At 46.2% G+C, this 26,823-nt stretch overlaps 1 protein-coding gene across 1 annotated transcript in view; it reads left to right on the top strand.

Moving 5' to 3' along the window:
- Nucleotides 1-26,823, top strand: part of RERE (arginine-glutamic acid dipeptide repeats) — a 348,281-nt gene that overhangs the window by 217,078 nt on the left and 104,380 nt on the right. The window contains exons 8-10 of the mRNA XM_040987860.1: nucleotides 9,871-9,919; nucleotides 13,547-13,671; nucleotides 14,574-14,673. Of these exons, the coding sequence (XP_040843794.1) occupies nucleotides 9,871-9,919; nucleotides 13,547-13,671; nucleotides 14,574-14,673 (274 nt within the window). The remainder of the gene's footprint in view (nucleotides 1-9,870; nucleotides 9,920-13,546; nucleotides 13,672-14,573; nucleotides 14,674-26,823) is intronic.

Genomic DNA, 26,823 nt, shown 5'->3' with positions numbered 1-26,823 from the left:
ACCCAGAGGAAGTTCCTGGCTCCTAGCTTCAGATGCAGCTCTGGTCATAGCAGCTGCTTGGGGAGTGAATCTTCAGACAGAAGATCTTCTGTCTCTTCTCTCTGTATATATAACTTTCCAATAAGAATTAAAATGAATCTTTCAAAGAAAAACTGATTTGCCTTTCTTATAAAAATAAGTAAATCTTTAAAAAAAAATCTACTTCCCAGCCTTGTAACATTTGGTGTGCTCACTAGTTAGCATTTTTTTCTTCCAAAAATGTTCACTTTCTCCGATGTGATTGCACAGGTATGGGTGTGTTCAGATGCTGTTTGCCTCCTGTTCGTCCCAGAGACGTCCTGGTAGGAACAGAGGGATGCGCAGGGCTTTTTGCTTTCAGAGTCCCCTTCTTCCAGAGCCATGCTTGTGTAGGTGCGTGACGGGCCTTGCTTTCACTGTCACACTTATTTCATTTTTGATTAAGCTTCAAAGAGTAGTGCTTTATGCATTGTTTTCCATTGTGGTGGAATTTAAAAAATGTGTTTCCTGAAGCCTCACCCCTGGGCACCCTGGGCACCCTGGGCACCCTGGGCACCCTGGGCACGTGCAGCCTTGGTCCCTGAGGCAGCGTGTGTCTGTGTAGCAGTCAGTCTTCTCTGCTGCTGCGGGGGCCGCTTGGGACAGAGCTGAAGCCGGGCAGTGGAGCAGGGTCCTGCGGGGGCCGCTTGGGACAGAGCTGAAGCCGGGCAGTGGAGCAGGGTCCTGTGGGGGCCACTTGGGACAGAGCTCAAGCTGGGCAGTGGAGCAGGGTCCTGCGGGGGCCGCTTGGGACAGAGCTCAAGCTGGGCAGTGGAGCAGGGTCCTCGTTGGATTTGGAGATGAGGTTTTTCTCGCCTGTTTTCATGCTTCCTTGTGGGGACATTACTGTCACAGTGACGGCTTCTTGCTCTTGGCCTGGGAAGGCGTGCGGGTGGCAGTTCCTTGATTTGGACTGCGAGCTCTCATTTGGGAGGGACCGTCCAAGGAGCAAGCTTGCCTGTGGCCTGAGGTCTTCTGTCGCTCACTGCAAATGGCCTATGAGCAGGAGCTCTGCGTTCCCACAGGCCCTGTCCGGAGGCTCTAGGGTGGATTCCTCCATCGGAGCAATTCAGAATCACGTGACCCAGAACACAGGCAAGTCCCTGTGCATGCCTTCACATATGAGTTTGGAACATAACTCGTCTGGTCACGGGCTGGTTTCTGTTTCTTCTAATTTTTGCATTATTTTGAATCAATCCTGGACTTTGCTTCCAGTAAGCAGTTTATCAGTGCTATTTTCTGATTAATTCTGCTGGCCTTGCTGGCCTTCTGTTTCAAGTGACTTATAACTGAATCTTGAACCAAATGGTAATTGAGTTAGTCCCTTACTCATTTGAAATGCTTTTATTGAGAGCCAGTGGGTGAGCTGGTGCCAGACTTGGTTCCTGCCCACTTGGAGATTTCAATCTAAAGGACATGAAGTCCTGGCTGCGATCGGGCTGAAGAGGTGGGCGGTGCTGTGAGAGCTTCTCAGCAGAAGGCTTTTAGCTCCTGGTCCCCCGTTGTGGGAGCGTAGAGCTAAGGCTAACAACCTCTGTGCAGTAGCTGCTGTCTAGTTCTTTCTTTTCTTTTCATAGCAACCTGGAAAAACCGCCCTTGTGAGTGCTTGTTTATAGATGAGGAAACTGAAGGCCAGGGATTGAGTTGTGTCCTTCAGCGCATGCTCACAGCCCGCTGAAAGCTGGTGCTGAGGTTTTAATGCCGATCATTGGGTTTGCAATCCTCCTCTGGCGCAGGGAGGTGCCCATGCTGTAGGATGTTCTGGCAGCATGAGCAGAGCCCAGGGATTTTAGTCGGGTGTATAAGAGCTTTTCTCTACCTTAAAACACTGGAAATGGGAGTATAATATGAAGAAATACAAAATTGGAATATGATTGTGAAAAGGCATGTCCAACTTCAAAGACATTCTGGATTCCTGCAAGGTTGAAATAGAAACTCACTTTGTTTTCTACCCCTCCATCCAGTAACAAAAAGCCTTTCTGACCACCTGCCTTCAGGCTTTCCCAGCATCTGGCATATTTCTTCTTGGACCCATGGACTTTCTGTGGTCTTTTGCTAAACGTGCTGCTAGGGAAGATTCTGGGGTCTTCTGCTGATGTCTTAGCTCTGCTCGACTTAATGGCTCATGTAAAAGACAAGAGCGGCTACTAGTTGCCATCACACCTGAAGGACAGGCAGTGGGAAGGTTGCTGCATGATCTTCACATGTGACACGAAGCCACGGCCTGGCACCTGGCTGGAAAGCTCTTTGTCCTTGCCACTTGAGAACAGGCTGCAGGTCGCACAGCCGTGGCCTGGGGGCGGGGAGGTCCTCCAGTCTCGATTATGCCGGGAAGTCACTCTGGCTCCCTGTGAAGGTCCTTGGTGCTACCTGCGCGTGACTTGGTGGTTTTGTGGCCGTGCTGGTGTCCAGGTCCTTGTCTACTTTCCCTTGTTGACTCCTGTTGAGCGGCCACCGCGGTCCTGTGGAACACAGCCTCTTGTAAGTGTCCCCTGACTGCTGCCTTCCTGTCCCTTCCTCCCCTCGGGGTGGGGCTGGGGCTGTGGTGTCTGCCTGCATCTGGCCTGTGGCCCTCTCATCTCTGCGAAGCTGCTTCTCCCTTTTTGATATTCAGTTACAGGCTCTCTGTTCCTTTCTGTCCGTTCTCTGTTTATTTCTCAGACGAAACGTTTCCATGGTAACAGGTTACTTTTCAAAGCGAACATCTTGTCATTTTATTTAATCCACTGCAGCTGAAGAGGAGTGAAATATTAAGTTGTAGTTGCTATGGATACTGCTTATTACATTGGTTTCTTTTGTATCAGATTTCATATACTATGGATTTCTTTTTTCTTCTTTCCTCCTTTCCTTTTTCCTCCCTTTGCACTCAGGGAATAAATACGATGATTTATCATTATTGTTGAAATTTGGCTTCTGGGAGTTTGTGTATTCTAAAGTAGAAATTTTTGGAATAATGAGGGCTGAATCTCAGCTGCTTTGAAAACGTGCACTGTTTACATTAGCGCCAGGAGAATTCCATCCTTTTTCGGGGAAGGGAGGAGAGTGACTGTTTTATTTATTTTTTTCTTTTTTCAGTTACTGGCCCAGCTCCATTTTTCAGTTAATATATTTGTTAGTTTCATGAGCTTTTCTTGTATCTGACTTTCTTATTTCTAGTTTATAATTAATCCCTCAGTTTTCTAAAAACATTAGTTTCTTTGAATTCCGGCGATACTGCGGCGTTCACAGTGATCCTGGCGAACATTCCTGCAGTGCAGAGTCAAAGCACGAGGTTGGAATCTGTACGTCGTTTGTGGATGATTCCGGCCGTCTGCTCCTGTGCACAGTAGCTCTGTGGGCAGACCCCGCAGCCAGGTGCCGGGCCATGCATCCCTGCGAAGCGGCCGCTGCACTCATCCCCATTGCTGGACCTAACTCCTGACAACCCCCAGGCTGTCTTAAACACATCATATAATAGCCTTCTTTAACTCAAATAGGTTTTATGTTTGTTACACATAGATTCATATTTTCAGACATTTTAAACCATCTTTTTAAAAAAATATTTATTTTTATTGCAAAGTCAGAGATACAGAGAGAAGAGATAGAGAGGAAGATCTTCCATGTGCTGGTTCACTCCCCAAGTGAGCGCAACGGCCGGTGTTGTGCCGATCTGAAGTCAGGAGCCAGGAATTTCCTCCAGATCTCCCCCGTGGGTGCAGGGTCCCAAGGCTTTGGACCGTTTTCGACTGCTTTTCCAGGCCCAAGCAGGAACCTGGGTGGGAAGTGGGTGCCGGGATTAGATGGGATCCTGGCGCGTTTAAGATGAGGACTTTAGCTGCTAGGCAACTGTGCCGGGCCCCACCTTTTTTTTTTTTTAATCATTTTGTGTTGCTTGAGTGGAATGGAAACAAAACTGAAATAAAAGGATGTGGATTTTCCTATTTCTCTTTGTAATAATTTGTGTTATTTTGATTCAGGTGCTTATTCACTCTGCCATAGAGGAGGGTGATTGGAAACTCTGGCTGAAAGCCAGCTAAACTTGAATTTGAATTCTGGATTCTCTGCTTGTTAGCTGTATAATCTTAAGTAACTGGATGATACCTGTTAGCTTCAGGCTCTTTATCCGGCCAAATTAGAGGTTATAAAGTATCCGTGGGGCTAGGTCATTATAAGGTTGTACACAGTAGATGTGTAATGTATAGATCAGCTGCTTTAAGGGTGTCAGTACTATTACAAACTATAAAGTGGAACTGCGCCTCATAGAATGCCATTACTGTTGGGCGTTATTACTGTTGGTCTTTCTTTGACTGAAGAGCACCCTGGTTTTTCCCAGGCAGAAACTTTTGTAGCTGTTTTGTTTGGAGTACAGGATAGAGTAAAATCTGAACTTGTGGGTGGAGGTTGCCATAGCTGTGCGTAGGCTGCTTGGCATGCCTGCTTCTCATCTGGAGTCCCGGGGCTCCAGTCCCTGCTCTTTCATGCTGCTCTGTAACCCGAACACGTGCACTCCCTGTCAGCCACCTGAAGACCCGAGTAGACTTCCTGTCTCTCGCCTTCATTCCGGCCCCAGACTTAGCTGCTGTAGGTGTTGAGGAGTGAACCAGCAATGCGCGAGCTCTCTGTCTCTGTTACCAATTTAAAAATACACGTAGATTTTGTAACGTAGTACTGTAGAGTGGCTAGATTGGAGTGTGCAGATGTTAGCTACTGTCCTCAATAGAAAGAGAACTCTGGCCTCTTCTGGATGAGAAGCATTTTGAATTTTACCCTCCAATATTTTCTAAAGTTCAAAATGTGTTATAATCTGTGGTCCTCAAAGCATGGCTTGTGGACCCAATCATTTCCTGTCTTTTAAATACTCTGTGGTGATGTGCAGAGACCATGGAAGTGTACTGCTGTGGTCATGGGAGTGGCCCTTGCCCTGTGCAGGTGTTGGCACTATTGAGTTGAAAGCTGGAGGAGCCTCTTTGCTCCCGGACTACTGCTTCTCTTGGGAAGAAAGCTGACATAGTCATCTGGACTTGGGTTCCTGATAACTGAAGGGAGCTGTCACCTCAGTCAGGAGCTGGCAGTGTTTGCCCATGATCAAACGTAAGCTTAAGGTGAGAGTGCAGGCGTGCCTCTGGACTGCTCACTCCTTAAGTGCCTGGGGACCAGGAATTCACAGGCAGCAGGGAGCCAGCTCTGAGCCATCACCTGCTTCCTCCTGTAGTTTTGTGTTGTTTTGTTTTCAGATCTATTTATTTTCTATTTGAAAGTCAGATATACAGAGGGAAGGAGGGATGGAGAAGGACATCTTCTGTCTGCTGGTTCACTCCCCAAACGGCCGCAATGGCCACAACTGACGCAATCTGGAGCCAGGAGCCAGGAACCCCTTTCGGGTCTCCCACATGGGTGCTACGTCCCAAGGCTTTGGGTTATCTTCCACCACCCTCCAGACCACAAGCAGGGAGCTGAGTGGGAAGTGGAGTGGCCAGGATATGAGCCAGTGTGCATCTGGCATCCTGGTGCATGCAAGGCAAGGACTTTAGCCATTGGGCTGCCGTGCCAGGACCCCTCCTGTAGTTTTCGTTGTATGAATTGGTGGTGGGGCCAGGACTCAAACCCCGGGCACTGCAGTATGGAGGCGAGCAGCTCAGCCAGGGTCTTGACCACTGTGCCCGGTATCTTTCTCCAGTGCAGGCTCTGAGTAAAACACGATTTCTAGTAAACTTGTCTACGTCACTCTGGGCTTCCCAGCTTTTCTACACCTAAAGGGTTAAAAAAAAAAAAAGATACCACATATTGAACTGAGTCTGTACTTTAAAAGATTTGCAGGGCCCGGCGCGGTGGCGCAAGTGGTTAAGTCCTCGCCTTGCACACCCGGGATCCCATATGGGCACCGGTTCTAATCCCGGCAGCCCCGCTTCCCTTTCAGCTCCCTGCCTGTGGCCTGGGAAAGCAGTCAAGGACGGCCCAAAGCTTTGGGACCCTGCACCCATGTGGGAGACCCGGAAGAGGCTCCTGGCTTCGGATTGGCATAGCATCGGCCGTTGCGGCTCACTTGGAGAGTGAATCATCGGACAGAAGATCTTCCTCTCTGTCTCTCCTCTCTGTATATCCGCCTTTCCAATGGAAAAATAATAAAAATAAAATCTTTAAAAAAAAAAAAGATTTGCAGAACCAAGGGAACCAGGGTGTCCCATAGAAACAGTGCATGACATTGCGGATTTCCCGCGGGAATAGATGAAGCAGAAGATCCATGCAAAGGCAGGACAGACAGATGGGTTCTGACCCCTGACAGACCCAAAGGATCAGTGCAGAGTGACCTTGTTTAGGTTGATATTGTGTCTAGACCTTTAAGAAACTCACTCGTGTTTTGCCTCGCACTTCTCTGCTCCAGTTGTGCACTTCAGAGGTGTTAACCAAAGCACTGTGTTGCAGTGGGTTGCAGGTAGACATACAGAGGGGCCATCTTTTTCTTTTTCTTTTTTTTTCAAATTCTTTATTTTAACTTTTAATTAGTTTTTGACATATTCAGTATGGTTGGAAGATGCAGTTCTAAGTACATAATGATATTCCCTTTCCCCCTTTATTTCCTCAAGCAGGCATTTAGGAGATGAACAAAAATGTGAAATAGTGCCTTTACATTTGCTAGATAATTAACTATTACTTAGAATTGTATTTAAACAAGTTACTATGTAATGAGTTTACTGCTTTTTTAAAATTCAGTAAATACGTATTTCAAAATTCTCAAAAACACAAATTCTTTGGCAGATTCAGTAATAGTGCTATCAGGGAGAGGCTGTATTGGATGCCGGGGCACAGAAAGGATCCCTGCATGTCCTCTGGCCGGGCAATGACCCACACAGTCAGCGGCCAGAGCATCTCAGCAATGAGACAGGGACCGTAGACAGTGCGTTTAGAAAGTGCTGTGGGTGACCGCTAAGGGCAGGTAGGGTGTGTGTGTGTGTGTGTGTGTGTGTGAGAGAGGGGGGGGGGCAGACAGACAGCTGACTGCTTCCCCACAAACCTACCTCTTGTCTTTCACCTAGATGTTCCAACAGTTTCTGTGTGAAATGTAGCCATCGTTATTTAATGGGATATGCCACTTTCCACTTTCTTATATTTTAGACATAATCAATAGTTAAAACATAATTTATTCTGTATTCCATAGTTCTTGACTCTGGTAGCCTGCTTCCAGTGTCTGCACTTCAGATTCTGATTTTGCTGACAAATACTGTATTCCATGCCGTGAGGCACTGATGTTGACTTATTTATTTTTAAAGATTTGTTTTATTTTTATTGCAAAGTCAGACACATAAAAAAGGAGGATAGGCAGAGAGTAGGATCTTCCATCTGATGATTCACTCCCCAAGTGACCGCAACAGCCAGTGCTGCACTGCTCTGAACCTAGGAGCCAGGAGCTTCTCCCAGGCAGGTGCAAGGTCCCAAGGCTTTGGGCAGTCCTCAACTGCTTTCCCAGGCCACAAGCAGGGAGCTGGATGGGAAGCGGGTCTGCCGGAATATGAACTGGCACCCATATGGGATCTCGGCATGTTCAAGGCAAGGACTTTAGCTATTAGGCCACTGCACTGGGCCCAAGGCACTGATATTTAAAAATAACATATAGTTCAGAAGTAATTTTGCCACAAAGGGTAGTTAGTTCTAAATGATTTTTAAAAATAAAGATTTATTTATTTTTACTGGAAAGTCAGATATACAGAGAGAGAGAGAGAGACAGACAGACAGACAGACAGACCTTCCATCTGTTGATTCACTCCCCAAATGGCCACAATGGCCAGAGCTGCGCCGATTGAAAACCAGGAGCCAGGAGCCTCTGCCAGGTCTCCCATGTGGGTGCAGGGTCCCAAGGCTTTGGGCCATCCTCGACTGCTTTCTCAGGCTACAAGCAGGGAGCTGGATGGGAAGTGGAGCAGCCAGGATTAGAACCAGTGCCCATATGGGATCCCGGACGTGCAAGACAGGGACTTTAGCCACACTGGCCCTAGTCTTAAATGATCTTTTAAGAAGGTTCTTTGTTTTGCTTTTGTTTTGTATATTGTAACTTGGTTACATTACTAATCCTTTAGTTATAACTTAAAACACAGAACCATTTAGCAATTTAGGATGTTTCTTTTCTTCCTTGATTGGAGATGAGGAGAAGACAGCAAGAGTGTGCACCCAAGGGTGAGACGTCACTGCTGGGTCCTTTGCCAAATGCCTGCTTGACCAGCACGGAGCTGGCTGACTTGGAGAGCCAGGAACTCGATCTAGGCTTCCCCACTTAGCACAGGCTTCTTGGTGCTGTTTTCCAACATGAAGAAGCTAAGCATGGGGCCAGCTCCATGGTCTAATAGTGTAATTCTCCAGCAATGGTGCTGCCATCCCCTCTGAGTGCCAGCTCATGTCCCGACTGCTCTGCTTCCCACCCAGTTCTTTGCTAATGTATTGGGAAAGCAGCAGAGACTGACCGTACCCATGGGGGAGACCTGGAAAAAGCTCCTCCCTGCTGGTTCCTGACTTCAGACTGGCTCAGTTCTGGCCATTTTGGGAGTGAACTGGTGGATGGAAGATCTCTCTCTCTCTCTGGAAAATCTTCCTTTCAAATAAAAATAACTTTTAAAAAGGAAGCAGAAGCTAAGCCGAATAGAGGAACAGGGCAAGCATTTCTCCAGGCCGGCCTTCTTCCTAGCCTGCCCCTCCTAACCACCTTGTTTCCGACTGGGAATCCCTTTTTGCCCTGCAGCTGGGCCCCCTCAGGTCCCTTTGGAACCTGGCTACTTCAGAGAATGTCTCCTCTCAGACCTTCCCAACTTTTGTAATTCTCACTATTTCTTCATGTTTCTACTGCAGTGACTGTGCCTGGGCTGGTACTCTGAGGGTGGGTGCTGTCTTCCAGCTGCATTTGTCACAGTCTGATAGACTGGGCCACAAGTCTTAGTTCGCTGTGTCACTCTTCTCTCTTCCTTGTTACGTTGGCTGCTCCCTTTTGCTAAAAAGAAAGCTGTTCATGCAAAAGATTGTTAAATTATAAGAAGCACTGAAACCTAGGTCCCTGAAGTAACTTTTTAAAAATCGTGGTGTCTCTGGGTCCTGCCAGGCCCTTTGTTTCCTTGTGTCCTGTAGCTTAGGGGAGGTTAGCTCACGGTCACCCACAGCTCTCAGGCTTACAGGCCTGCTCCTTGGCCTTGCCCCAAGTTCATTTGTGGTTTTGGAATACAGTGAAGGTGTGTCACTGCACAAAGGAAAAAAAGGCTTTCCTGAGCTGGCCTGCAGGCTGCAGGGTCCCACGTTGTGAGTCCAACAGCGCTCTGGCCCTGTGCAGTGCCTGGGGACGGAGGGGTGGTAATAGATATTCATGAGGGCCTTGCGCGATAGCCTAGTGAAGAGAATCCTCACCTTATCTGTACATGGTCCCATATGGGTACCTGTTTGTGTCCTGGCAGCTCCGCTTCCTGTCCAGCTCCCTGTTTGTGGCCTGGGAAAGCAATCGAGGGTGGCCCAAAGCCTTGGGACCTGCACCCGTGTGGGCGACCTGGCAGAGGCTGGATCGCCTCAGCTCTGGCCTATACGAACACTTGGAACCAGTGGTTGGAAGATCTTTCTCTCTGTGTTTCCTTCTCTCTGTTAATCTGATCTACCTTTGCAATAAAAGCAAATTTTAAAAAAATGTATATACTTCATGAATGAAAAGGAGAGAACTCCATACTCCTTAGATGGTACAGAGGACACGGACAACTTTAGGAAAAGTGGAAAAGTTACTTCTTGGAAGTGAATAATTTTTCTTTAAAATACGCGGCTGCTTCTGTGGGAACCATGTTGTGCTAACCTCCTGTGCTCTTTTTGTGGCAGGAGGCTGAACAGTACCCAGGGAGAAATTCGTGTTGGTCCTAGCCATCAGGTAAAGTGAATTTTAGTGGCTTTTTAAACAAGTGTTTGTATCTTATGCTTCTGTTTGCTATTTCTCTATTATGCAGTATCTTTGAACTGTTGATGCTGTGGGAATTATACGTGAATACCAATTTTTTTTTTCTTTCTTAAGATCCTCACTTGTATACTTTCACAAAATGTGATGAGTACACACAATACAAGATTTATCTTCTCAGATATTTTTGTATACAGTCCTTTATTGTGTATATCCATCATTGTTTTCCCTTTCAGAGCTGCTGTTACGCTGTCCCAGCCCCTTCTCCCTCCGCCTGGCAGTCAGCATTGTTTGTCTTTTCTGTCTTGTGTACTTGACTCCCTTACCTCACAGGAAGTGAAGTCACTCAGTTAGACCTTGTGTGGTCAGTTCCTCCCACTTGGTATCTGTCCCCAGGGTTTTCCTATGCATGGCACACAGCCGAGTCCCTTCCTTGTGGGGCCAAGTGATGCTCTGTTGTGTGTGGAATTCCCTGTAAGGATGCCTCCCAGTCCCAGGTGCCTTGGGTGCACCCGTGGCAGCTCAGGTTCTGTTGAGCTCACTGAGACTCCTGTTTTTTATCTCAGGGTGGGATTCTCTGACCAGCAGGTCACCTTGCAGGCTGGCCTGGCAGTCAGAACTGGCCTCTGCTGTGCTCCTTTGCAGTTTTCTGGTGTGTGACTGTCCCCCAGGGCTTGGCCCACAGCCTCAAGCTGCATTGCACCGTTTCCAGTACAAGCTGCTTTATCTCTGAACACTCTGTTCTGTGATTATATTTTACTGGAATCAGTTCTCCTTTCTAAATGCACATAAAATCTTGGTGTAATGTACAAGGAGTGACAACCAGTGAGTGTGGAGCATTATCATCCTTCCTGTCCCCTTTGGAGCAAGTACATCTTCTCTAGAACCTTCCTGGAAGAACCTGTTTCTTGCTGCGGTGATTTGGGCCATGTGCCCATTTCTAAATCATGAGAAGATGTGGTGGGCATGAGGGCCGTGTGTGCCAGCTGAGTGGCTGTGGATCTGGGGAGTTGGTCGCCGTGGCCGTTGCATCAGGGCCCAGCAGCCTGATAAGGCTGTGGAGGCTTTCACAATAGTTTGCCTGGTTGCTTGTTTTTCTTTCTAGATTGTAAGCGTTTCTTGCATATCATTCATGTTTTCAGAGAACTTGCTTGGCACAGGAAGTTTCTGCTGGCAACTCTGGCCTCCTATAGGGGTGTTAGTTTGTGTGCTAGCCGCTCTACTTCTAATCCAGCTCCCTCTGAAGGCCTGGAGAAGCATCTGAGGTGTTTGGGCTCCTGTGGCTATGTTGGAGACCTGCATAAAACTCCTGGCTCCTGACTATTGGCAGCCATTTGGGGGGTGAATCAGCAGATGGAAGGTCTGCCTGCCTGCCTGCCTGTCTTCTCCCTGTCTCTCAGTAACTCTGCCTTAAAACAACACAGAGGATGTTACAGGAACACAGCAGTCATCAAAGGCATCTCACTTCCAGTACGTGTTAGCGCAGGAGCAGGATGGAAGCTGCTGAAGCAGGCGGAAAGCAGCTCTGGAAGAGTTCCTGTGTTCCCCGGCTCCCTCTTAGTGTTTCCCTGGGGCCGGTGAAAGTGCAGCTCTTCTTGGAGTGGCTCAGTGAAGTGGGCCTGACTGCTGCTTCACACTGCGTTTGAGACCAAAATCTCGTACTTTCTTGGTATCTGCAGTTGCTCTAGCCATTCTTATGCATTGTATTTTCCCACCCACTTTTCTCCCTCTTTGTGTTTCTAATGTCTAGAGTTTTGTTGTTGTTGTTGTTTATTTAAAAGGCAGTTTATTCACTCCCCAAATGACTGCAACAGTTCTGGTTGGGTTTTGCCAAAATCAGGAGCCAGGAGCTTCTTCCGGGTTTCCTATGTAGGTGCAGGAACCCACATACTTAAGCAAACTGCTGCTTTCCCGGGCATATGAGCAGGGATTTGGATTGCAAGTGGGACAGCCAGAACTTGAACCAGCACTCATAATGGGATGCTGGCAGCTCAGCCTGTCGAGCCACCATGTTCTGGCTGTAGTCCAGCATTGCCATTGTGTGTGTGAAGCAGAGCTCATTGTGCACGCACCACAAATGCACGCAAGAGTAGTGCTTGATTTGGAGAAAGCCTAAGACACGTTTAGAGGCCTCAGAGGCCGCCTGTCAGACCTCCTGAAGTCATGTTTTAAAACTTGAATAACCGGGCCCGGCGCCGTGGCGCAAGTGGTTAAGTTCTCGCCTTGCACGCCCGGGATCCCATATGGGCGCGCCGTTGCGCTCACTTGGGGAGTGAATCATCGGACGGAAGATCTTCCTCTCTGTATCTCCTCTCTGTATATCCGCCTTTCCAATGAAAACATAATAAAAATAAATCTTAAAAAAAAATGAGTAATACTTATAAAAAAAATAAATAAATAAAACTTGAATAACCAACATTTAAGAACATGAGGTTCCACATTAAAGTGCCTTACAGAGTTTTGGAAGTTGTGAGGATGTGCAGACACCAGTTGCCACCCTGCATGGCAGCATGCCCCAGATCGGGCAACCCCGTCTCGTTTCCCCACAGCACACCCTGCACACCCCACGGGAAGAGTCCCTGCTGAGTGTGGCTATGCTAAGCACCTGGAGCAGGGCCATCCAGCTTGGGCTGTGGTGTCTTACTGTATGTGGCAACTGGACTGTGTAAAATTACATCTGTGCTGCCTGTTTCATTCCTGTGTGCAGTGTTGCCTAATGCTCCGCCCCCTTGCTTGAGTGCTGTGCACACCAGAGCTTCCTAACTCAGCTGTTTGCTGAAAATCTGAGCAAGTCTGTCCATTTTTTGACTATATCAGAGCATGTGTGTCTTGCAGATACTGACTTGGCACAGCTCTCTGCCATGGGAGCCACAGTGTGTTCTGCTCTGCCCAGCAGAGGAAGGAGGTGGAGATGCCAGAGCTACCTGAGTTTGATGACGTAGAATCTGGTTGTCGAGTTCTCTTAGGCGTGCTGTTTATTCTGCTTAGATGATTTATACAAAAAATATTTCTGCTCTCACAGAAAGTTCCAGTAAACCATTTCCACCTCCCAAAAAGAATTTTTGTCCTGATTTCTATCCCCATAAATCAATTCAAGTGTGCTTTTCCTCCTGACTTTAATATTCCATGAGTTGGATGCTGACCAGGACTTACATGTTCCAGTTGATTCACTTGAGAGCAACACTAACATAATAGGATAGCTTCCTTAACTTTTTAGCAAGTATTTGTGGGTGAAGTTTCATGTATATGTATATGTCTTTCGTGTAAATTATTTGCACTCTCTATCAAGTAGCTGTTATCTCCTAAGAAGTTGATTTTACTTACATATTGCTTTCTGTTTCACTCTTTGGGTCATGTGGGCACTAGTTTACTGTGACTCTTTTGGTTCTTAGCTGGACATTAAACAGCCCATTGTGAAATCTTTGGTGAAAAGGCTCAGTTGTATGACCCAGGTGTGTTTAAGCAACCCACTGTTCTGCTGGGGATTTTAGTTACCAAAACAAGGCGGCTTGGTGACTACTGCGTCTGTCCCCAAGCACCCTGTGTACTGAGTCAGTTCTGTATGACCCCAGCCTTGATGGCCTTCTCCTCATTGTCTTTCAGGCCAAACTGCCAGATTTGCAGCCATTTCCTTCTCCAGATGGCGATACTGTGACCCAGCATGAAGAACTCGTCTGGATGCCTGGGGTGAACGACTGTGACCTTCTCATGTACCTGCGGGCGGCCAGGTGAGGCCTCCTCTGTGTCTGCCTGGACCCCCGGGGCATCTTGTGTTTTTATTGGGTATTCCATGACGTTGAGTTTGCTCTGTAGGAGGCCCCTGCTCTTTACGTCACGACGTCTCTGTCGTTTGGTAGTATACGTACGGCCAGTTAGCCACACCTTGGTGGAGTTCCGTCATTCCACCCGGCTCCTGCTTTGTGGCTGTCATTAGTACCTGGTCTGAGTTTGACATTTCGTATGTTACATGTGCCATGAATATCTTGTATAGCTCGGAAATGTAGAAGTGCTTAAAGTGCAAAAGGCAAGGTTAGACTTGTTCCTAGCATTCCATAGGACAGGCAAGAGAGCTTTCTTTGTTGTGATGTCTGGGACATACGTAGCCCCAGCTGTGTGCCGCAGAAACCCGTGAAGCAGGGTCAGGGCATCCGAGCTGCAGCCTTGGCTGGTGTCTGCCTGGAGGAGCAGGGCGGGGGAGGATTCAAGAGAGACAGGGCGTCTGAGCTGGTCCTTCACTCCCTGCGTGTAGACAGCTGACGTTCAGCGGGAAAAGAATTAGATCTCACATGCCCACATTTCCTGTGTTTTCTGAATGTTTCTTTGCAAGTGTTAAAATCCAGGGGAGTGGCATGGCCAGTAGATTCAGATTACCATGCACTCAAACCTAGAGTCGTGGTCACCAGGAAGCACAAGAAGAAATAACACAGCTGTACGCAGCTGAATGGAGCAGGACTCGTGCTGAGGCGGGAGGGGCTCCCTGTAGCAGAGCTGTGGGAGAGTAGAGGCAGGACTGAAGGTTCTGGCAGTTCATGCACGTTATGCTGCTGGAGTTGCGTTTGGGCTGAAGATGCACCCTGCAGTTAAGGGTTAAGTTCTGCACTGACAAGGGAACCTACTTCCCTCCCCTCAGGAGCATGGCTGCATTTGCCGGGATGTGTGATGGAGGCTCCACGGAAGATGGCTGTGTCGCTGCGTCTCGGGATGACACCACACTCAATGCACTGAACACAGTAAGTTTTTGGAAGTCACTGTGCAAGAATATGGCCCGTTTTCCCTGAGGCTGGCTGTGGGGACTCCGCAGCGGGAGTGGGGTCTTAGTGACTCCGGGGTGGGTGCGCTGGGATGGGTAGCCGAGTTGTGATCCTGAGTTAACCTTGGGCTCAGGGACCTCAGGCCAGTGATGTGACATTTGCAGGTTCATTTCCTGATCTCTGTGCTACAGGTTTGTGGCGAACCTCAATTGAGATCCTGGTAACAGTGCTTGGCACTTTACCAAGATGTCATAGAGCTGTACTGAGTGTTTCGTGGTGAGCTCATTAACTTCTCGACATGCCTCTGAGGTTGCTTACGCTGGCTCATCGTTTTGATTGCAAGGAGGTACATTTGGAGAGAGTCATAATCCAGGGTCAGTCAGAAGAGGTCTGGACCCAGAGCGGTGATTTAGTCTGCAGTGGCCCTGAGGCCTTGTGCTTGCAAGTACATGGAGCCATGGATATTTCACATGATCATAGAAGAAATTTAAGTTGATTATTTAAGTTGTAACAGTCTGTCCAAAATAAAAATTAAGAAGTAAGACTAATGTTAGTGAGTTAGTTTCTTGGCTCATTTCCTTTGCCCCGAGCACGCGTGTTGAGAATAGCAGCTGCTGCAGACGGTAGGGTTGCTGGAAGCGGCTGCTGGTTGCTGATTGATATTTCACTTCGGCCTTAGGGTATGTCCCAAAGGGCTGTAATGGAAATCTAAACTTACATAAAATAATGCTTATCTGTATGTTTACTAAAGTGAGATCAATTCTTAAGGAGTTATGTGTCCTTAGGACACAGCACATAAAATAATGCTTATCTGTATGTTTACTAAAGTGAGATCAATTCTTAAGGAGTTATGTGTCCTTAGGACACAGCACATGAAGCAAAGCAGTTCTTCCATTGAGTCAATGGGATGAAGTGCCTGCGTGGTATTCGCCTTTGCCTCGGACGTCACTGTAGTTGGAAGGAACTTGTGAGGATCATCTGTTCTAGTCTCTAAATAGACATGAACCTGAGGCTTGGGGTGGCCAGCTGCCTTGCGGCACAGGCAGGCCTCCTTCCCTGCTGTGGCCTCTCCTCCACGCAGTTTCCACTGCGGAGCCTGCTCTTTGGGAACACATGCAGATGGCCGCGTGGTGGGGCTGATTTCTATTGCTGCTCTAGTTGGTTCTTGGGTGTTACATAACCTTGTAGTGGTATGTTGGGTTGAGGAAGCTTGCTGGAAATGGTCTGGGTTCTAAGTAACTGAACGTTCTTTCACATTTCAGTACTTTCTTTTCAATTTATTCTCTCTCTCTTTTTTTTTTTTTTGGCTTTTTAAATAAGGGCTCTTTATTGTAATGATGGAATCAGAATGGGCTTTCAAGGTTATTTTACAAATGAAGAAACAGAAATTGATGTTCAGTTGGTAGACGAAGGGTGAGCATCTGAGTTCAGAATCACTTGAGTGTGTACATTCAGAGCGGCCTTGGAAGGGCGTGTTTCTGTGGGCTTTTCCTTTTGCATAAAAGCAGTATTGGGGGAGATCCCTCTTTCACAATTGTGCTCATCAGGTGAATTTTGAATAATGAAGATTTTGCTGTAGTTAATTAAATATGCTTATCTTTGGCACTTTTATTTCTTTTCTTCTTCCAAATCCTCCAGGAATTCTGCAGATTATATTTCTGTGCAGAGGCAGTTGAGGCTGCTCTGCTCATGGTCCTTGAGGACCGAAACCCCCTCCCCAGGGCGTCCCGATGCGCCTTCCCTTTCCTTGCCTTCCCTTGCCTTGCCGCTGGCCCCCCCTGGGCTGGCCAGGGTGCCACAGGTTCCCCGAGTTACGCAGTACTGTAGAATGATGCACCCTCTGCTTGGTTTGTGATCAGTAGAAAAGTTTGGTGCTGTGTGAATGATCAACTTTTGTTGTTGTACTGGCTCACAGAAATTGCTCTAGACATTTTGTTTAATGAAAAATAAGTGAAATAAACATCTCCTGAGAAATTAGTGTTCCGATGCTTTTATAAAAGCAGGGAGGGGAGGAAGAGTGAGAGAGATATGCTTTCTGTTAGTTTACCCTTCAGATGCCCACAGTGGCTGCTGTTGGACCAGACAGCAGGAGCCTGGGCCTGGCAGTGCAGTCCCTGTGTGTGAAGTGGGCAGCAGGCGCTCAGTGCTGCCTCGCTGGGAGTCAGAGCCCGAGCCAGCACTCAGCCGCAGGCGCTGTGACACACCCACAGGCATCCCGGGCTAAGGAGAGCACCTTAGAGTGATAGATTTGGGATGTATAAAGAAGTAAATTTTAAAAGGTGCCTACATTATATATTTTTAAAACTCTATTGATTTCCTGACATAAATGGCAGATTTAATACAGTGTTAGGCATTTGTTGATTTAGTGGTCTGTAAGTTTAAAATAGACAAAACTTTATAGCTATGCTAGAGTGTTTTAATGTCCTGGTAGGACTGTTTAAATATAAGTGCATCTAACTAAGCAATTATAATTTTTTAAAGCTTCAATTGCTGTTAGAAAAATTCCATTTGTCCATTTTTATGACAATGATATAGACCTGTTATCTATCTATTTTATATATTTGAAAGGCAGATACTCAGGGAGTGGAATAAGGAAATACAGAGAGATTGTCCATCTTCTGGCTCACTTCCCAAATGGCCACAACAGAGCTGGGCCAGTTTGAAACCAGGAGCTTGGACCATCCTCTGCTATATTCTCAGTCTATTTAATAGAAGCTGGATTGGGGATTCCCCCCACTCCTCCCATACCCCTCCCCCCATGGTGCGCCTATAAAACTGTACCACATAATACAATGTAAACAACAATTAAAAAAAAAAAAGACAGTAAAAAAAAAAAAGAAGCTGGATTGGAAGTGTGAATTCACCGCCATATAGGTCACTGTACTGACCCCTAGACCTGGTTTTTAAATCAAAGCTTTTGTATTTTGACTTTTTATTATTATTGTTATTCACAAGTAAAACTTTTAGTGTTGTTTTGAAGGTATATTTATTTTTTATTGAAGATTGCAGAGAATGAGGGGGCTGGAGCTCGATCTTCCACCTGCAAGTTTGCACCCCAATGGCTGCGCTGTCTAGGCGTGGGCCAGGCTGAGGTCGGAACAGCTGTGCCATGAGTCTGCACTCTTGGCATGCCAGCATTGTAGATGATAGTTCACACCATTAGCCCCACAAAGCTAGTCCCTAAATTTTTAGTATTTAAGTTTCAAAACAATTTACTGGAATGTAATTTATAATAAAGTACTCTGAATTAATAATGATTTTTTCAGGTATATGAACATGAAATTACTGTGATAATGAAAATACAAAACAGGGCCCGGCACGATGGCCTAGTGGCTAAAAGTCCTTACCTTGAATGTGCGGATTCCATATGGGCGCTGGTTCGTATCCCGGTGGCCTGCTTCCTATCCAGCTCCCTGCCTATTTCCTGTGGCAGTCGAGTACAGCCCAAGGCCTTGGGACCCTGCACCCGTGTAGGAGACCTGGAAGAGGCTCTGAGCTCCTGCTTTGAGCTGCATATAACCACTGATGGGGTTTTTATCATGATATGAGAAGATTTTAGAGAATTCATAGAGAAATTGAATTAGAAAATATGTTTATTTTGGCACAGAAATTTTTAAATCCTTGTTCAATTTTTTCATAATACATACTTGCCACTACACCACTGCTCCCCTTCAAAAATTTACTTGTCTAATTGGAGGGCAGATTTGGAAAGAAATCTTTCATCTCTTGGCTGAGGCTGGAACAAGCCCAAGGAGGGGGCTGGGAGTTTCATCCTAGTTCTCATGAATGGGTGCAAGGGGGCCTAAGCACTTAAGCTGTCTTCCCTTGTATTCCAAGTACATTAGCAGAGAGCTGGATCAGAAGTGGTTCAGCCAGGACAAGAACCAGTGCCCATAGAGGATGCCAGCATTAGCTTAACCCACTTTGACCCAATACCTGCCCCTCAATGAAGTGTTTTGAAGGCCCATGGTATATGAATGGAATCCCACCTAATTTGGGTCTGTGTTCCTGTCCCCGTGATGGTCTTGAGGTTTTGGTGCATGCCAGCCATTCTTCCTGTGGCGTTGCTGAGTACTGTTGCCCATTGTGTGGTTATGCACCATCACCGGACGATGGGCATTTGGGTTGTTTCCTGGCACTGTGGTGCGAGTGTTTGGGTGGGTATCATTATTTCAGGCAAATACCCGGGGTGCAATTATGATTGTGTGTATGCCACTTGGGCAGTGAATTCTCTGTCTCTCTTTCTCTCTGTAAATCTGACTTTCCAATAAAAAATAAATACATCTTTAAAAAAAGAAAGAAAGAAAAGAATTAATACATGATCAAGATCCTTTGGACATTCATTTCATACCCGTAATCTTTCTCCATTTTGCAGAGTCTACATTAAATGGTTAATTTTCCCTGACTTAGCTTAAGGGAAGGTAGTGGCTTTTTTTGTTTGTTTTGTTTTCAGGGTTTTTGATTTGTTGCTTAAAAGAGTAAATGGAAAAATTGATATGCCATATGATTTCTTATTATGGAAATCCAATAAATTTCAGAACAGCACCTCTTATAAATCAGTCTTGACAAGTACCATTGTGGGTGTTTTATTATGGAACACATGCATGCTGTATTAGTAATTAGAGCACTAGAGAAGATGCACAAAGGAAACCATCAGTTATGGTTTTCTGATGAGCTCTCTTCACCTGTCATCAGAGTAATATGTGAATTTTGTTCTTTTTCTTGTTTCTCTCTGATCAGTTAGATGCATGAACCTAAGTTTTGTTTGAGAAGTTACCAGCATGGGTCCCTTTGAGCTGATGACCCCATAAAATCCCCTTTATCCTAAAGATGCAGGACGGTCTCATTTGAAGATGACCTTTTAAAATGTAATGATTTAATTTTTCCGCTTTACAAATATTCTATATTCAAGTTGGACCCCACTGCCTTCATTCCGGGAATGCCATCTCAGGCTGGGGGTGGGTAGTGGATTACAGGGCACCAAGAGTGGGCCCTGTGTTCCCTCCTGAGTGCTCTTTGTCTCCATAACTTGGCAGCATCTGCTTGCTGCAGGCTCCTTTGCTCAGTCCTCCTAACGCAGCCCTTCCGCATCCAGGTCTTGGCTTCACTCTGGAAGCTTCCATTGCAGTTTGTTTCTTTCCTTTTTATGTAACAACTTCATTGAGATGTGACTCACTATATCATCCACCCATTTAAAGTGTGCAGTTTCATAGCTTTTAATATTCTCATAAATTTGAACAAATGTCACCATAATCAATTTTAGAACATTTGAGTTGCCCTCTAAAGAACCTCATCCCCATTAGTGACTTCGGCGCTCCCTGCTTCTCCCCTGTCCCTCAGCCCTTGGCAACCACTAATTTACTTTCTTTCTCGGGCCCGGCGTGATGGCGCAGTGGTTAAGGTCCTTGCCTTGCACGCCCGGGATCCCATATGGGCGCCGGTTCTATCCCAGCGGCGCCGGTTCTATCCCAGCGGCCCCGCTTCGGCTGTTGCGTTCACTTGGGGAGTGAATCATCGGACGGAAGATCTTCCTCTCTGTCTCTCCTCTCTGTATATCCGCCTTTCCAATGAAAAAATTAAAAAAAAAATAAATAAATCTTTACTTTCTTTCTCTATGAAGTTACCTTTTCTTGACATTTCATATAAATGGAATTATGCACTACATGGCATTTTGTGACTGGGTTCTTTCACTGGAATAATGTTTTCAGATTTTATCCATGCTGTGCTATCAGTAGATATGTTCCCTTTTTCTTCTTGATTAGCTCTATTCTGTGTGTCTTCTCAGATGTGGCCCCCTGGGGCCAGTATTGTGATGAAGCAGGGTAAGTTGCTGCTTGTGAATGACACCTGAGTTGACAGCAGAGCACCGCCCATTGGGCCACTGGCACTGCTGTGGGGGTGATGGGCTTCCTGGCTCAGATCTGGCTGTGATGGCCATGTGGGAAGTGGACCAAAAGATGGAAGAGCTTTCTCTGTCTCTATGGCTCTGCCTTTCAAACAGATAAGTAAATAATCATTTCTAGTTGTTTATTTAAATTTATTTTGATTTGAAAGACAGATTTACAGAGAGGAGAGAGAAAGAAAGATCATCCACCCTCTGATTCACTCTCCAAATGGCTGCAGTAGCTGGAGCTGAGTCAGTCTGCAGCCAGGAGCATCTTCCGGGTTTCCCACATAGAAGCAATGTGCCAAGGACTTGGGCCGTCCTCTTCTGCTTTCCTGGGCCAAAAGTAGGGAACTGCCTTGGAAATGGAGTAGCCAGGACACACCATTGCCCATATGGCAGGGGGCAGTGGATGGTGGGCAGTGCTGCTCAGGAGTGTGGGCAGCTTCTACCTTCATCTGGCCAAAGTTAGAGAGGGTTCACTGATTGCTTTAAGAAGCTTCTTTTGGTGTGATAGCCTAGTGGCTAAAGTCCTCACCTTGTATGCATCAGGATCCTGTGTGGGCACTAGTTCATATCCTGGCAGTCCCACTTCCCATCCAGCTCCCTGCTTGTGGCCTGGGGTGGCAGTCAAGAATGGCCCAAAGCCTTGGGACCCTGCACCTGTATGGGAGACCCAGAAGAAGCTCCTGGCTCCTGGCTTGGGATCAGCTCAGCTCTGCCCATTGCTGCTGCTTGGGGAGTGAATGATCCGATCGAAGATCTTCCTCTCTCTCTCTCTCTCTCTCTTTCTCGCTATATATCTGACTAGCCAATAAAAATAAGTCTAAAAAAAATAAAGTAAAACATTCACTATCATTTCATTAGAATTTTCACATTTTGGTATTAATAGCTTTAACAACACACTAAATATTAAGTAAATCAGGATCAAAGTGCTTTTGTGCTTTACATTTAAGAAGAGGTTTTGGAAAAATTATTCATTGTTTGTCTAGTAATACTTCTAACAGTTTCTGCTGTTTCCAATCTGTTTGAGTAGGCTTTTAATGAAAGTGCAAATAATTGAAAAATTTTTTTTAAGATTTATTTTATTCTTATTGCAAAGTCAGATATACAGAGAGGAGGAGAGACAGAGAGGAAGATCTTCCGTCCGATGATTCACTCCCCAAGTGAGCACAATGGCCAGTGCTATGCCAATCCGAAGCCAGGATCCAGGAACTTCTTCCAGGTATCCCACGCGGGTGCAGGGTCCCAAGGCTTTGAGCCGTCCTTGACTGCTTTCCTAGGCAATAGGCAGGGAGCTGGAAAGGAAGTGGAGCAGCCGGGGTTAGAACCGGTGCCCATATGGGATCCCAGGGCATTCAAGGCGAGGACTTTAGCCGCTAGGCCACGCCGCCAGGCCCAATAATTGATAATTACCTCATTGTTAGAACATATCAAGACTATCAACTTTTTGTTAAAAAATATTTGTTTTTATTAGAAAGATAAATTTACAGAGAGAAGGAGAGACAGAGAGAAAGATCTTCCATCTGCTGTTTCACTCCCCAAATGGCCACAATGGCCAGAGGTAAGCCAATCTGAAGTCAGGAGCCAGCAGCTTCTTCTGGGCCTCCCACACAGGTGCAGGGTCCCTAGGTCTTGGGACATCTCCACTGCTCTCCCATGCCACAAGCAGGGAGCTGGAGGGGAAGAAAAACATCCGGGACCAGCACCCATATGGGATCCCAGCATTTGAAAGCAAGGGATTAGCCTGGTTAGCCACGGTCCCAGCCCCAAACCCGTAAATTTTAAAGGGGCTTATAAAGTGATATGAATTCTAAAATATACTGGACAATATTGACATTGTAAATATTTCTCATAGTATACATCTTAGATTGGTTAGAGGTTTACTTAAGAAGCTTAAAATTTTCATATTTAACTTATTTTGGAGGAAAGAGAGGGCATGAGCAAGTGAGCCCCCATGCATGGGTTCCCTGCAGAAGTACCTGCAGAGCCCGGGGTGGGGGGCAGTGGCACAGGCTTGGTCCGCCCCATGCTGGAGTTGGGAGCTGGAGCTGGGGCTTCCTACAGGAAGTGCCTGCAGAGCCCAGGGTGGCGGTGCAGGCTGCATCTACCCGGATGCTGAGCCAGGGCTTCCTCCAGGAGCTTGCAGTGCTGGATTCAGGCTTCTTGACTGCTAGGCCAAATACCTACCCCTGGGGACTTTTTGTACAGTGTTTCAAGAATTTTTTAGGAGACGTATTTATTTGAAATGCAGAGTTTTCATTGGAAAGTCAGATTTACAGAGAGGAGTAGAGGCAGATAGGATCTTCCATCCGTTCAGTGACTCCCCAAGTGGCTGCAACAGCCGGAGCTGAGCTGATCTGAAACAAGGAGCCAGGAGCCAGGAGCTTCTTCTGGGTCTCCCATACGTGTGCGGGGTCCCAACGTTTTGAGCCACAAGTAGAGAGCTGGATGGGAAGTGGAGCTGCTTAGACACAAATCAGTGTCCATATGGGATCCTGGTACATGCCAGGCAAGGACCACTAGCCTACAGCACTGGGCCAAGATTTTTACTTTACATTTTTAATTTTTATTGAAAATTCAGATATATATATAGAGAGGAGGAGAGACAGAGAAGAAAGTCTTCTGTCCAGTGGTTCACTTCCCAAGTGCCTGCAACAGCTGGAGCTGAACAAACCTAAACCGGGAGTCAGGAGCCTCTTCAAGGTCTCTCACGCAGATGTAGGCTCCCAAGATGGTGGAATAAGGTAAGGGCACGTTTAAACAGACAGAGAAACATTTGATCAGGATGAAGCAGAGAGGACATTTTCCAGGAAATAGGAGAGGACAGAACAGCAGAGGGGTGCGTGGAGACTGACAGAAACAGGAAGGCAGCAGACACAAACGGTGTGGTGTTGCAGTGACTGATACTCCAGCAGCATTCAGCGAACAGCTATCCCAACTCCACCAGCAGCCAAAACTCCACCAGAAACCAGGTGGGAAGGGACTTGCCCTGGGAGCTTGAGAGGTGAACCCAGTCAAAGAACTGTCCCTCCTGTTGCTCTGTTTATTTGACCTGGAGCAGAGACAGAGCAGCAGATCTCAGACGGGCAGTGCCAGAACTGGGTGGATTTCACAGCCCAGTCAGCCCCTAGAGCCGAATTAGGCGCCATTTTGTGTAAGGAGGCAAAGTCAAGGGAAAGGACTGAGCATACGCTGAGCTAGAAGTGAATTAATTTCTGATTCAGTGAACTGCATCAACGTGGCATTCTACAGGTTCCAGGCGGGGCAGGTCTGGGTAGTCCTCAGATCTGATGGCCAGCAGAGCAAGAACTCTAGTAGTGGTGGTACGTCAGGCGCCATTTTGTGCACTGTGACAATAGCATTAGGTCTGCAGGGGACAACAGTGTACTGCGCATGTGCTGAGCTTGTGAGAACTCACAAGTTCAGTGGATTGCACTGGTCCTGCAGGAAAATAATACCAATTGTGGCATCGTATGGCTCAGAATAGGTCTTTGTAGCACCCAGACCTAATGTGCAACAGGTTCCGACAAGATCAGCGCCACCAACAACCTAGCTATGTAGGACACCTGGTGTCTCTCTAATCCTGGGACCTGCTCTAACCGGAAGTGGGAGAAAGGTTGCAGAGACAACAGTGCAGCCTCAACACGGTATCACAGGAGGTGGAGTGGTGAGCCAGGAGCTGTGGCTGTAGAGACCACAGTGGAAATCTGACATAAGAATCCAGACCTGGAACTCACTGGAGATTGTGGCACAAGTGGTTGCAAGCAAAAAGTTGTGTACCAACTGCAATAAGTAAAATCGCATTGTAGACCTGTGGGTGACACAGCTTAGAAACCTGCCTCAAGGAGAAGACTCTGCTAACCAGAAGTACAATGACCAAGAGCAAAAGAAGAGACAAAGGCACAATGAATATTACTGAAAATTCCCCTGCAGGGGAGCAAAACCCATTGCCAACCTCAGAGTTCACTGAGGAAGACATCAAGAAAATGGGGGACACAGAATCCATAAAACTCATTTTAAAGCTTCTGATCATCAATGAGAAGCACATACAAGAATTCACAGAATTTCAGGAAGCAATAAAGCAAATCAAGGCTGATATATCAGAAATTAAGAACACAGTAGAGCAAATTAAAAGTACAGTAGAGAGTCTCCAAAGTAAAATGAAGCAAGCAGAAGAAAGAATCTCAGAATTGGCAGATATTTCCTATCATCAGGGGGAAGCAAACAAAAAGCTGAAAGCAGAGCTGGATCAGGCCAAAGAAGTATTCAGGAATTGAACGACACTATTGAGAGGCCAAATATAAGAGTTATGTGAATTCCAGGAGGTGCAGAAAGAGAAATTGGTTTTACAGATATATTTAATGGGGCCCGGCATGATGGCGCAGTGGTTAAGGTCCTCGCCTTGCAGGCCCGGGATCCCATATGGGCGCCACCGGTCCTAATCCTGGCGGCCCCACTTCCCATCCAGCTCCCTGCTTGTGGACTACCACAAGCCCTGGGCTACCACTGAGCCTGTGGCCTGGGAAAGCAGTGGAGCACGGCCCAAAGCTTTGGGACCCTACACCTGCGTGGGAGACCTGGAAGAGGCTCCTGGCTTTGGATCAGCATAGCATTGGCCGTTGTGCTCACTTGGGGAGTGAATCATTGGACAGAAGATCTTCCTCAGTCTCTCCTCTCTGTATATCCGCCTTTCCAATAAAAATAAAAATCTTTAAATATATATATATTTAATGAAATAATAAAGGAACATTTCCTTAATCTGGAGAAAGAATTGGGAAACAAGATCCAGGAGTGGCACAGAACTCCCAACAGGCTTGATCAAAAGCGATCTTCACTAAGACACATGATCATCAAGCTCTCTTCAACTGAACATGAGGAAAAGATCCTTAAATGTGCATGTGAAAAAAATCAATTGACATATAAAGCAATGTCAATTGAACTTACAGGAGATGTCTCACAGGAAACTCTACAGGCAGGAAGAGAATGGAGTGACATCTTCCAGATTTTAAAAGAAAAATCGTTGCCCTAGGATAACATATCCAGCAAAGCTTTCTTTCGTCTTTGAAAATGAAATAAAATTCTTCAACAGCCAAAAAAAAAAAAAAAGTTAAAAGAATTTGCCTCTTCCAAATCTGCCCTGCAAAGGAATGTTCTCTTGACAGAGAAGAGGAATAGCACCTACCAAAACCAAAGGCAAATGGGAAGAACATCCCAGTAAAATGACAACAGAAAACTAAACCAATGAACAACCCATTCCTAAAATGACAGGACCAAAATACTACCCATACATATTAAACTCTGAATGTAGATGGCTTAAGTTCAATCAAACGTCATAGATTAGTAGACTGGATTAAAAATCAAAACCCATCTATTTATTGTCTAGAAGAGACACACTTCACCAGCAAAAACCAGCGGAAAGTATATCACATGGGTTTTGATGTTTTCTGTTGGTTTTATCTCTTCAAAACACTTTCTTCAGAATGACTAAATCATTCAGTGACTCAAAGATCATATAGTAGCATCATTTTCTTCAAGAAGGTGGTTGTTTTTCATTTCTTCAGCTACACGTTAGTCGTTTAATAGCATGTTATTTAAGTTCTTGGTGTTGTTAATTTCTTTTTTCTCCCTGATGTTTTGTTTTGTGGCTTTTCATGTAAGGGAATGTACAGTAGCTGTGTAAAGGAGACTGTAATAGCTAGTAACATGTCATTTAACTTCATGGCATTGTAAATTTTGATTTTTCTTTCTATTGTTGATTTTGTATTATGATTTTTCATTTGAGGGGATGTGTAGTAGTTGTGAAATGGAGACTAACATCCAGATGTGAGGATACAATGTAGTATGCATTTGTACTTCCAGACAAAGATGAACTTACAACGAAACTGTTTACTATATCTTGACAATAGGATGCTGGACTTTGTTCTGTTGTCCATGCCCGCAATGATGGGTATATGACTGTAACGATATAGAGGAACTAGGTTGGGAGGGGGGAATTGGGGCTGGGATAAGGGAAATACCATGAGCCTATGGAACTGTATCATAAAATGGTGATAATAATAATGGTAAAATTAAAAAAATAAATTAAAAAAATTTTTTGAGTGGCAGAGTGGAGAGACAGAAATCTTCTGGTTCACGTCCCAGATGGCTGGGACTGCTGGGGCTGGAATACCCTGTGGCTCTGCACATGGGAGCAGTAACCCAAAGACCTAAGCCCCATTCTCCTGGTTTCTCAAGCACGTTGA

Source organism: Ochotona curzoniae, unplaced genomic scaffold, assembly GCF_017591425.1.
Source record: "Ochotona curzoniae isolate NIBS_2020 unplaced genomic scaffold, NIBS_Ocur_1.0 contig_4792, whole genome shotgun sequence".
Lineage (NCBI taxonomy): Eukaryota > Metazoa > Chordata > Mammalia > Lagomorpha > Ochotonidae > Ochotona > Ochotona curzoniae.
This window is presented reverse-complemented; position numbering and strand designations above follow the sequence as displayed.